The sequence below is a fragment of the Bombyx mandarina genome, chromosome 24, assembly GCF_030267445.1.
Source record: "Bombyx mandarina strain Sakado chromosome 24, ASM3026744v2".
Lineage (NCBI taxonomy): Eukaryota > Metazoa > Arthropoda > Insecta > Lepidoptera > Bombycidae > Bombyx > Bombyx mandarina.
The window spans coordinates 833763-847228 of record NC_143230.1 but is presented as its reverse complement, the minus strand read 5'-3'; the positions used below and the strand labels follow the sequence as shown (position 1 = coordinate 847228).

Below are 13466 nucleotides of genomic sequence, written 5' to 3'. Positions count from 1 at the left end.
AAAATTAAACAGATTTAAATATCTCAACTGAAAGAGAGTACATTACTTCAGTATCGTAAAATCCATTACTCTTAAATTTTACTACCTTCATGACGCATGAGGCTGACAAGCACGTCATTCCTCATAATTATCATAATCAATATCACATTTCATTTATTATCGCCCCACCTGGCTGGGGTGCATCCCACATTATGAGTGAAGATTCGCATTCGCCACCCAAGATGAGCCGAAGTCTAACGCTAATCTAGTTGTATGAGTGATAATATCACTGTCAAGCTTTTATGCTTTACAACAGTGATTTTGATTTCATTGTCGGGGTTGATTCAACAATGATATTCCTTCGCTGTCATTTAAGTCATTGTACGAATGTACATATTAATTTTTTTTAAAGAAAACACTTAATAACTTATTATGTCACAAAACAGCAAGCTGAATACTGCTAACCTATGATAACATTTTTATAAAATATAGCAGCCCGCTCCGGCTCCGCTCAGATCTTTAACAAAAATTTCAACGATATTTGACGTTGTTTTATTTTTTTTAATAAAAGAACACTTATTACGGTATAACTATAATAGTTAGATATATGCTGTCGCGACACTTTTTGTAAATAATAATGTTTTCTACAAAGTCGTAGTACATTATTTTATTCTATCATCAATAGATTTCGCAGCGCACGCGATATAAAGAATATTTTAGGTATTTTTTTACACCTTGCATTACATTGTTGGAGTTTTAGTAAGGACCCCTAATTTAAAAAAAAAAATATTATAGCCTATGTCACTTGGGAATAGTGTACCTTCCAAACAGTGAAAGAATTTTTCAAATCGGTTCAGTAGTTTCGGAGCCTATTCAATACAAACAAACAAACAAATCTTTCCTCTTTATAATATTAGTATAGATTACAACACTATTAGGGTAGCCATTTTGCGATCTGCAATTTGGCTGTCAAATTGAGAGGTGTATTTCATCCACTTGCATCCATTTCTGTTTGGGATATTTCGTAACTTGCTATATGTTATTATGTTGTGGAAAGTATGTCGGCATTGCGTAATCATATATTTTGATCTCATGTGGTCAACTTGTTGCTAAATTGTTTAACTTCAACTTTGATTATATTATTTATAAGGATATTAATGATTTACTGACTCGCGGTTTTCACATCGTTGAAATTTTTGTTAAAGACCCGAGCGAAGCCGGAGTGTGCCGCTTGTGTTCTATAAAACGAAACATGTATAAATGCCTTAAAAAAAAAGGAGTTAAAGTAATGAAGAGTTAATGGCCCGTACGACGCGACGGTAACAACGCGACTTAAAAATCTATATATTAATACGTGAAGGAAAAACTTTGTATACCTTTTTACAAACATTGCGCGGACGGAGCACTATGAAATTTCCCACACTTATAGAGGATATAGAGAAAGAGTGCAGAATGTTAATATTTTTTTAAATAATGCCTAAAAAATACATTAAATCAATAAAAAAAAACATTACATACACTACCATGTATTTGACGCACACACGCATGCATACTATTTATTTATTGTCAAACTTTTGTTCTTGACGTCTGTGGTCAATTGAGAATAGATTAAATATTGTTTGTCTTTATTAATATTTTTCTATAGTGTACCTAGTCTTAGCGAAATGTGTGATTATAGAAGTATAAAATACAATCTTATTAGTGTACAAACTTACAATTTCAATTAATTATAGTCGAATTTCGACTACCGCGAGACCACTAGTAACAGCTAAATGTTTAGATTAATCGTAAAACAAAATGTAATCGTTTGGAAAGCAGGAAATGCAACGTTAAATCTAGTCACGTTGCGTCGCCAAAGCGCACGCAATAATGGGGCAGGATCTCTCACGGCTTAAAACGTTTCACGTGGAATAAATTGTTTTTCTTTTACGCAATTTACTGTATTTAGACTTAAATTTAGGGGACCTTTTTGTTCAGAAGTAATTTTGTAACAATAGAGACAGTTACAAAGGAAAAAAAAAACTATTTGAGTCCACGTGGTCATTACAACTTCGATGACTTGATCTTGGCCAAAAAATCCTCTATTCTAGTTGATAGTTTTTTACTAAAATATCTTCACAATTCAAACCAATTGGGTATGGCTCTCTATCCACTGTCTTTGGCGAGAATTAGAATCATGTTATCTCCTTCGGTAGACTATGGCTTTTACCACAAATATATGCGCTAACCGATACGTTTTTTGATTATCATTGACTGACTCGATTGAGCTATAGGCACCGGCTTTAACGGTAGGCAGCGGCTTGGCTCTGCCCCAGGCATTGCTAAAGTCCATGGGCGACAATAACCATTCACCATCAGGTGGGTGGCATGCTCTGGCAATAAAAAAAAGCTGTAATCAGTGCCCATAATGGCAGGGCCGAAGTTCGTAGGTTCGACTCGCACATCGTGTAAGCGTTCCTGTCATTAACAAATTTGTTTGCTCTCTGTCTGGGCGCTTAATATAATTCTCCGTTTCCCATAGAGTTTTTTTTTTTATTGCTTAATTGGGTGGACGAGCTCACAGCCCACTTGGTGTTAAGTGGTTACTGGAGCCCATAGACATCTACAACGTAAATGCGCCACCCACCTTGAGATATAAGTTCTAAAGTCTCAAGTATAGTTACAACGGCTGCCCCACCCTTCAAACCGAAACGCATTACTGCTTCACGGCAGAAATAGGCAGGGTGGTGGTACCCACCCGCACGGACTCACAAGAGGTCCTGCCACCAGTAAAAAACTGGGACTGGGATTATTTTAGTTTAGTTCTATCAGCTCATGAAGGTCCGGTCGGTTGGGTAACGTTTTTTTTTTTAATTTGACTAGAAATTAACGAAACTGACACAGCCGCTTCTCATAGTGCTTACAAAATAACTGTCCGGCCGATGGTGAGATTAGCTTGGGAATGCTCTAACAGTGGTAGATGGTAATCATTTGTTTCGCAAGCACACATTCAAGTGTCTCACAAAAAAAAAGTAACTGTTTTAAATTTTGTGTTGAAGGTTAGGTTTTACCTTTTAGGTAACCCAAGCACCGGTCATCGTTCTCATCGAACCCGTCGCTTGCGACGAAGGGCTCGGCGAGTAAATTAACCCACAGACACAGCCCACTAAGTTTCTCGCCGGATCTTCTCAGTGAGTCGCGTTTCCGATCCGGTAGTAGATTCTGCGAAGCACGGCTCTTGCTAGTGCTAGGGTTCGTTTTAGAAACGTCATCAGGTTTGAGCCCCGTGAGCTCACCTACTAGCTCGGTGAATCTAGAATAACCCCTCGAGGTTATTAGGATAGGTAGGAATTAAAAAAAAAAAAAACCGTGAATATGTAAAGTATTGAAAACGTCGGAAATAATGTGACCATTTAAAAAAGGCATGATTGAACTGTAAAATTAGTTTGATTAAGCTACCTATTTCGTTTTGCAAAATGACAAGTTGCTTGGAGCGAAATACCTAACTCTTGAAACAAAATAATATTGTTTTGGAGCCGTTGCGAGCTACGAGTGCTCATGCGATCGTTGTCCTTGCTCTATCGCATTGTTCTCGTGTCGTAACTTAGAATGCGGTACGGTTTGCAAAAACGACACATTCATTAACATTAACACTTCAGTTATTTTGTGGGATTATTTCGAATAATTTATTCCGATTACGGTTATAACGAAAATGTTAAAACTAGGTTCCTCTTTTTTTAATGATTGCGACCGTTGAGACCGTTTTTACTGTGTTACAACTTAACAACTTAAATAATCGTTGTTTCTTTCCCTACATAATCGTTGGTAGCCTACGGGACTTTTTTTTGGCCCGTGGCAGAACCTCCTACGAGGTCCCCGCGCCTAGGGGGCGCGCGGGGTATGTGGGACTCAACGATCTGCAGGTGTTGAGAGCAGACCGCGGGCCCTAGGAATTTTAGGGCCCACCCACTCAACGACTCCCCTGCACTCTTACACCCGACGAAAATTCCCTAAAAAGGCCTACGGGGCTATTCCAACTTCTCGCGGAGCGGTTGGTGAGCTCACGGGCTCTGAGAGAAATGATAACGCTAGCCCTAGCAAGAGCAGTATTTCCCCGATTTTTTCTGGTGGTAGACCTTAGAACTCATATCTCAAGGTGGGTGGCGGCATTTACGTTGTAGATGTCTATGGGCTCGAGTAACAACTTAACACAGGTGGGCTGTGAGCTGGTACACCCATCTAAAAAAAATCTACCAGCGGATCGGAATCGCGATCCACTGAGAAGATCTGGCGAGAAAATCAGCGGGTTAAAACCGTTTCTCTAGGAACACACTAAGCACAAACATTTTCCAATTCAATTCAAATTTAATAAATGTATTAAAAACTACAGTTTCACGCTAACGGTACATCGATAAATTATTTCCCATAAAACGTATTGTATGCAAAAAAAATTTGATGCTGTCTTACCGTCGTGCTATCTGTCAGTATGGTTGTCGGTCTATTCATTTAACACAGAATAATGAGGCGACTGTTAACGAGATGTTTTGCAAACAAAAGAATATGGAATTCAAATGTAACACAGTGAAATAAATTACCCAATAATATCGTATGCAGGATTCAGGCTTGATTTCTTAGGCTGTGTGTAAAATAGTTGTGCGTATGCAAAAATATGCAACAGGAAATTAATTGTTGTTATCTCTTCTCGACAGATGTGGCTGTGCAGTTTGGTGGCTGCTTGTCTGGTTGCCATGGCAACTGCACAAAGCAATGAATACCTCCCTCCAAACACCGGCTACAATTACGAAAAACCTTCAATACCTTTCCCTACTAATAACAACGGAAATCAGGTAAAATTTCTATGTTTATATGACGGATCCTAAGCTCTTTTCGTTCACAAGCAGACGTTCGGAGATCCAATCTACATTTATCCGAGATTCCTACAAAACTTTATGAATTAACTTACTGACTTACTTTTACTGGCGGTAGATCCTCTTGCGAATCCACACGGGTAGGTATCACCGCCCTGCCTATATCTGCCGTGAAGCAGTAATGCGTTTCGGTTTGAAGGATGCAGCCTTTGTAACTATACTGAGACCTTAGAACTCATATCTCAAGCTGGGTGGCGCATTTACGTTGTAGATGTCTATGCGCTCCGGTAACCACTTAACACTAGGTGAGCTATGAGGTCGTCCCCCATCTAAGAATTAAAAATAAAAATAAAAAAATAACAAATAACTAACACATAGTCATCTGTAGCTCTTCTCGTATATTATCTACAAACAATTATCTTTCTTCAAAACCATAAGTATTATAAATTAAAAACTCCTTACTAAAACTATAATTCACTATTGACATTCTATCGCAGCCATTTTAAATATCAGGATTTTTTCTTAAAAAACAAAAAAATTCGTGGCACGCATACGCAAAAAAAAAGAGTACCTATACCTATACTAATATATAAATCTACAGTGGTTTTTACGGATGTTCCGTTATAACTATTGAACCATGCATCCGATTGACTTGAAACTTGGTATACATGTAGAAAATACATGTACTTAATGGATAGGCTAATATTTATATGAGTGCTGGCCTCCCTACACCAGTTGCGGGGGCGTTAATGATGAGAATCTTTGTGGGGGTGAGAAATAATAATGTTAATTTCAAATGCCCAGCGAAGCGGACGGGTACAGCTAGTATTTTATAATTTAGTTAACCTCGAAAGCTTAAAGCGCTTACAAAACAGCTCGATGATTCACAAAACGTCTATAAAACGTAAACTATCCGTTTAATACACTTTAAAATGTAATTGAAAGACATAAAAACATTAAAGACAACATAAAATCGTTGCCCTTACGGAGTATTAATTAACTGAATACAATAAAACGAAAACGTATGTCGATGTTGTAATTTCGATCTAAAGATTCAAACACAAATTTCGATTTAAATGTCGCGGCCATAGCGTTGAGTTTCGTGGTGTTTTGATAATTAATAATTACACGGTAAAGTAATAAAGCGTGGTACAAAACCCACGGGATGCGCGTGAAATTCAAATTCCTTTTTCAATTTTGACGACCGTCTGGTGTAGTGGTAAGTGACATGGTCACTACACAAGGAGGTCGCGGGTTCGAATCCCGCCAATGGAAGATATTCGTATGATAAATATAAATGTCTTTTCCAGGGTTATGGATGTATATTAAATATATGTATGTGTATAATAAAAATCTTACATTTATTTCAGTTATCTGGTACCTGTAACACAAGTTCTTTACGAACTTATCACGGGACCAGTTAACGTGGCGTGATTGTTAGTAAATATTTATTTATTATAATTAAAAAAAAAATCCTTCTTCAAACGAGGCTTGTGGAGAGTATTAAGCGGTAGGCAGCGGCTTGGCTCTGCCCCTGGTATTGCTGAAGTCCATGGGGGACGGTAACCACTCACCATCAGGTAGGCCGTATGATCGTCTGCCTGCAAGGGCAATAAAAAAAAAACCTCTAAATCAATGTTGGCGATTCGACATGCAACAGTGTGCTTGGAGCGAATTTTTTTACTTCTCGATCGCGTAAGACTTAACTCAAATGTCTATGGAATTGGAAAAAGAAGAGAGCTTCCCTTCGTTTGCCGCTAGGGGCGCTGTTCCAACTCCATACAAATTTTAGTTAACTTTGACGCTATCGAGAACGTTAAAACAATCGCACTAAGGACACGGAAATAATGCGACCGTGTTGAAATGTCACTAATCCTAAATTGTAATTGATAAAATACTTTGAATTTGAAATATTATAAACACTGTATTAATGTTTTATCGGTTTTGACAAGTTACGACCTAGTAGCATTTTAAGGCAATAACCTCAAGGCACAGAATTTTAGGAGTGCTACACTCAGTATTGGGTGGACACGAGCTGAATGAGAGATAGAGATATAGTTAAACTTTTTGTTTTTATTGCTTAGATGGGTGGACGAGCTCACAGGCCACCTGGTGTTAAGTGGTTACTGGAGCTCATAGACATTTACAAAGTAAATGCGTCATCCACCTTGAAAAGTTCTAAGGTGTCAGTATAGTTACAACGGCTGCCCCACTCTTCAAGCCGAAACGCATTACTGCTTCACGGCAGAAATAGGCAGGGTGATGGTACCTACTCGCGCGGCCTCAGAAGAGTTCCTACCACCAGTAATTACGCAAATTATAATTTTGCGGGTTTGTTTTTTATCACACAATGTTATTCCTTCATTATGGAAGTCAATCGTGAATATTTGTTAAGTACGTATTTCACTAGAAAAATCGGTACCCGCCTGCGGGATTCGAACACCGGTGCATCGCTAGATACGAATACAGTGGACGTGTTATCCTTAAGGGCACAATAACTTATGACTTCTTATGACGTTTTTTTTAAATTCAGTTGTACTCATAGGTGAAAATAGATTACCCCTTGTCATTACGTTGTTAGCACAAGCCGAGCGGTTCGTGTGAATTACAACGTTAAAATGTCAGATCTGGTACGTGTTACAATGAACTGTGACCTCGGCAAATCGTATCCAGTTGAAATGTCATTTTGTTACGAAATGTTTCAATATAGACCTCTGTGTATGGTGCTTCACTTTTAAATGAGACGTTGCCAGGCCACTGAGTTTCTTGCCGGATCTTCTAAGTGGGTCGCGATTCCGGTGGTAGATTCTGCGAAGCACTGCTCTAGCTAGGGCTAGTGTTAGCAAATCTTCTCAGGTTGAACCCGGGAGTTCACCTACCTCACATACTAGCGACTTGATAGTGAAAAAAGAGAGACATTAAACAGGCCTTTTCATCAGCTTAAGAACAGGCGGGCCTTGAGCTTATATTAGACGCGGCTTCACTCGCTTTATTTTAGAAAACCAAAAAACCAAGCTACCTTCTATCTTTTTCTGAATCATTGAAAACCGGTATGGAAAACTTCATAGTCAACGTTTGAGTAGTGTGAGTTTGAGTTTACCAGCCCTCTTATCGCCTCTCATTACATAACCAATCAGAACGCCCGGGCAGCCCACAGCAGCCATCACCATAAGCTTTTGGTTCCTTGGAACTCATTTCGGATCCTTGGAATTCCGTGCTTGACCGCGCTCACAGTGCTTTTAGACATTCCAAGCACCGATCAACTTTCTCGTCGAACTCTTCGAATGAAAGAGTTGAATGCTACCCACAGACACAACCGACTCAGTTTTTCACTAGGGCAGTGTGAAGCCAGGATATTCCCTTGAGGGTACAAGTAGTTAGGTAGGAAGAAATAAAAGTTGGACGTGGACAGTGAACGCTCCTTATTTCCGTCTATTTATGGTCTCAATGCGCTCTGATGGCTACTTAATACCAGGTTAATGTGAGCCTCTCTGTCTATTATAGCTCTTAAAACTACCAGAGTAAAGTGACCAAATAATGCGAGATTCTGTTAGTGCGAAAACAATTTCCGCACGCATCTTAACATCTAATAATGTCTTATCGAAGTATGGTTTTTGTGAAGGTGGGTTAATGACGAGAGCTCATTCCACTCGCCAGGTGCTAAGTGATTACCGGAGCTCACAAATATCGCAACCGCCACCTTGAGACATGAGGTCGGAGCCTCAATTATATCGTATAGCGACTGTCTCGTCCTTAAAAACGTATGATTGCGTACAAGATAGTACCTACTCGGGAGTTCCACAGTTCTGAATCTCTTGGTCGCCTTTTACGACACGAACGGAACGAGATGAGCTGGAGAAATTCTAGACCGTACTTTTTTTTTATTCCCCTCGTAGGCAGACGAGCACACGGCCCACCTTATGGTGAGTGGTTACCGTCGCCCATGGACTTCAGCAATGCCAGGGACAGAGCCAAGCCGCTGCCTATCGAAACTACTATTCACCACACAGCTTCCTGTTATATCATTGATCCATCACTGAAATTTTAAGCTCAAACTCGCACAAAGAACCTTAAAGCGATTCTGAATCAGTGAGCATGTTCAAAAACCATCATAGAAAAAGAAATCAATATTCACGTCGATGTTCTTTATTAATTTCAGCAGCCAGCCCCGGGTCCGTACCGGCCAGCGCAGCCCACTCCCAGCTCGTACCGCCCTCCCCAGCAGCGACCCACATACGTACCCCCACAGCAGCCTAACCAAGAGGTACGTGGATTTGGGATGGGTAGAACTAGGTAGCTTTTTTTAGCTGGGTAGCCCTTTTTTTTTAATTAAAAATTCTTATACGACTTCCAACAAGGTTGCGTTAAACGTTTAACGCTCCTGGGGAGGGAGAATAGAAAGAGACAGAGCGAGAGTGAATGCGTGGCACTACAGGCCTGTTACAGGCCAGCGCGAGCGTTAGCAACGAGTAGCGTCCAATATTTTAATGAAGTATTTAAAAAAATATAATAATAATAATAATAATAATATAGCCTTTTATTCAGATCTCTTAGTACAATGAATTTTTAAACTTATGTAAAATCTAGCATTAAAAACTAAAACTTAATAGATATGAATAAATTTAAACTAATATTTGTTGTTTGGTTATCTTTCCTAGATCTGTTTGCCAGTCGGCAAAGGCCTCCTCCAACCTTTTCCATTCCTTTCTTTCTTGAGCCACTCTGTTCCATGTGACTCCTGCCACTTGTCTAACGTCATCGTCCCACCTTTTCTGTGGTCGGCCTCTTTTTCTTTTGCCTTCCCTTGGGTACCACCATGTCACCCTTTTGCTCCATTTGTCGTGTCCTCTTACCAGGTGACCAGCCCATCGCCATTTGAGTCTTTTGATTTTGCTTATTATATCGGTAGTTTTTGTTTTGATTCTAATGACGGTTTTTTTTACTCTGTCGGACTTTTTAATGTTTAGCATACTCCTTTCCATTGCATACTGGCAAGTTGCTAGTTTGTTTGAGGTGACCTGATTTAAGGACCATGACTGACACCCGTATGTAAGGACAGGTAGTACGCAGGTGTTAAAAAGTTTGCTTTTTAGGTTTATATGGAGCTTTTTATCTTTCATAGCCTCTCTTAGACTCCAGTATGTCTTCCAGCCATTTGTAATTCTTCTGTCCACTTCCTTCTGCATAGGATCTTTTTGAGTTATGAGCTGCCCTAGATATACGTACTCGTCTGTATAGTTGATTTCGGTGTTTCCTAGATCTATAGTATGTTTGTACCCGTTTGTCATCACCCTAGTTTTTTCCGGATTCATTGCCAGCCCTACTCTCTCACTTTCTTTCGCAAGTTCTTTTATCATTCTGGTTAACTCTTCTGCTGTTTTGGCCATTAACACTATGTCATCAGCAAATCTTAAGTGTGATAACAGTTGGCCGTCTATATTAATTCCAAGATGTTCCCAATTTAGTCTTCGGAAGATTGATTCTAATACTGCGGAGAATAATTTCGGAGATAGAGGGTCTCCCTGCCTTACGCCTTTTTCTACTCTGAAAGGAGTACTTTTCTTTTCTAGTTGGAGTCTTGCTCTGCTGCAGCTATATATATTTCTTATCAATCGAATGTACTTGTGCTCAATTCCTTGTTCTAATAACGCCTCCCATATTTTGTCATGATGTAGAGAATCGAATGCTTTACTATAATCGATGAATGCGATGTAGTATGTGAGTTGGTACTCGTTGTATTTCTCCAAAATTTGACGCACTACGTAAATGTGGTCAATCACTGAGTAATCTTTGCGGAATCCTGCTTGCTCTATAGGTTGGTTTTCGTCTAGGGTTCTTTCGATCCGTTTTAAGATGATCTTAGCAAAAATCTTATATACATTGGACATAAGACTTATAGGGCGATAATTTCCTATGTCATATTTATCACCTTTCTTATACAGTAGGATGATGAGAGACTCGGTCCATTGCTGGGGGATGGTTTCAGTATTCATTATATCATTGAATATATCTGTGAGGACAGGTAGCAGTATCTCTTTGCTATTTCTTAAGATTTCATGCCGTCAGGCCCGGGTGCTTTCTCACTCTTTTGGGTATCGATAGCCTTACTGACTTCAGCTTGGAGAATACTGGGGGTGTTCGAGGTTTCCACTAGACTGATTTCAGCTTGCGTAGTGTTGTTTCGGTAAAGATTTTTGTAATATGACGTAGCTGTTTTTAATATGTCAATTCTGTGATAATCGAATTTTCCTCGGTTATCTTTCATTTTTACGATCCAGTTCTTCGTGCCGGTCAATTCTTTGAGTGCTTTTTTAGTTCCACCGGTTTTTCGTATGTAATTTTCGATTGTTCGCAACCTTCGTTGTTTTTTATCCTTTCTGATACTTTCATTGATATCTTTGCTGATTTTGGCTAATTTCTGTCTTCTGTTTTGGGTACTTCTTTCATTAGTAAGGTGATTTCTTTCTTCTAGGAGTTTTATAGTGGCTGTTGATAGTTTTTCTTTTGCATCAATTTTCCTATCTGTTATAAGTTTAGTTTGGGTTTTAATAATATTCTCTATATAATTGTATTTATCTTTGGTGTCTAGTTCCTTAGTATTCTCTTTGAAGTCTCTAAGTTCAGCTCTTAGAGCTGTTGTTATTTGCTCTAAGTGTTGTTCTTCGAGTTTTATGTTTCCTGAGTCTTGTCTTGGTCTAGTCTTCTTTGGTTGTTTTATTTTGAGCTCAGTTCTAAGTAGCCTATGGTTGGTGTTGAAGTTAAATCTTTTAATGACGGTAAAGTTTGTGAAGTAGCTGTTTCTGTTGGTCATAATAAAATCAATTTCATTTTTTGTTTTACCATCCGGCGAGATCCACATGCTCTTTCGGTTCTTCTTGAACATAGTATTTAAGATTGTTAATTTGTTTTCTAGCGCGAAGTTTGTAATTTTTTCCCCATTTCTGCTTCTGGTCTTGTTACTATATGAAAATTGTCCTAGTATTGCGTTTTCTCCTAGGCGTCTTGCTCCAATTTGGCCATTGAAGTCGCCCATGACTATAAGGTTTTTGTGCGTATGCTCTTGAATGGCTTCGTTTAAAATATGGTAGAAGTTATTTATCGTTTCCAAATTTGATTGCTCTGTAGGTGAATATATTTGTACAATGGACCACGCTTTTTTATATCCTGGTAGTTTCAAATTCATAATCGCTCTGCGTTCTGAGATTCCTATGAATTCTTCCACATATTGTTTTAAATGTTGTTTAATAATAAATCCTACCCCATATTGGCCTTGCGTCTCCCCTATTTGGTATAGTAAATAGTCTGGATGACAAGTAATACTTTCGCCCATTCTTCTCACTTCGCTCAAACCAATTATGTCCCATTTGATAGATTTTAGCGCATATATCAGTTCCGTAAGATTTTCTTCTTTTCCCAAGGTGAGTACATTGAGGGATGCTATGTAAACTACTGGTTTTCGGTGATTGTTGTCTTTAGATGTTGGAGGGTTGTGGTCGCTTTCCCCCTCGAGGACCAGTCGGCTTGGGGGAGTTCGTTCCTTTTTTGTTTCTTTATTGACAGTTTCTTTGGTTGGTTTTGGTTTCCGTTTGCCGTTCTTTAGTTGCTATTGGTTTTTATTAGTATTAGGCATGTTCGAAAGGGAGCTGGATCTATATCGCATTAAATCAAAAGCATTTGTCCTGTTTGTCCTCATTGTGTTTACGGTTTGTTGCTTTTTTGATTGATTATTATCTGAAGAAGGTGAAGCGGATATTTCCCTTTTCCTTTTCTCTTGGCTGTAGTTGTTCTCTTTAACAATCAATTTATCATATTTCAGGTATGCTATATTGCCTTTTTGTCTCTCTTCAGTTAACTTGGCTTGCAGCTCTTTTCTTTTTTCTAACACATCCTTCGAGTAGTCCTCCGCAATGTATATAGTTTTTAGGTTCTTTTTACTTTTGATAATTTCCGTCTTTTTCCAGTTGCTTATAAACGAACATAGTACCGGTCTCGGTTTGTTGCTCTCTCTCTTTCTTTTTCCTAAGCGATAAACTTTGTTGATATCGTATTCTTCTATTTTAATATTCAGATCTTGGTTGAAGGTTTCTTTGAGATTTTGTAATAGTTCATAAGAGGATTTTTCGTTTTCTTCTAAGCCGAATACTATGATATTATTGTTTTTCTCAGACCTCTTAAGATAATCTATTTCTTTTTCCAGTTTTTCTAATTTAGTTTTCAAGTTCTTATTTTCTTCAATAATAGGGATTAGTTTCTCATCCATCTTTTCCATAATACTATTTGTTATAGAGTCCTTCAATTCAGCATTTTGACTTTGCATTTCCATTTTCATTTTTTCAAATAATATTTGAAATTGACCTTCCATCTTATAGTTTGTTATCTACGTGTAACGAGACGGAATAGTAGAATATGGTATAAATATTTTTCTCAGTTAGCAACACTGCTTAATATGTCAGTTAAATTGACGTTCACGACAAGTGTCATTGAGTGAACGATTTGTTGTTTTCGTGTTTTCTAACCTCTAAACCAATAGTTGATATTGTGGTTGTAGATCCGCGATGGATTCCAGTAATCGCACTTCACTGTATGTTTTTAGTCACTTCCAAGAGGTCCCAGCACTGTATCAACGTATACCAGCAACCA

The 13466-nt window shown here is 38.6% G+C and overlaps 1 protein-coding gene across 3 annotated transcripts in view; it reads left to right on the top strand.

The window, feature by feature from the left end:
• Cpr50Cb (Cuticular protein 50Cb) overlaps window positions 1-13466 on the top strand; it is a 69824-nt gene that overhangs the window by 44945 nt on the left and 11413 nt on the right. For 2 of the 3 annotated variants that reach the window (XM_089738241.1, XM_089738242.1), the window contains exons 3-4: window positions 4668-4805; window positions 8986-9090. In XM_089738241.1, coding sequence (XP_089594367.1) covers window positions 4668-4805; window positions 8986-9090 — 243 coding nt within the window. The remainder of the gene's footprint in view (window positions 1-4667; window positions 4806-8985; window positions 9091-13466) is intronic. The other variant, XM_089738243.1, reaches the window with a different exon arrangement.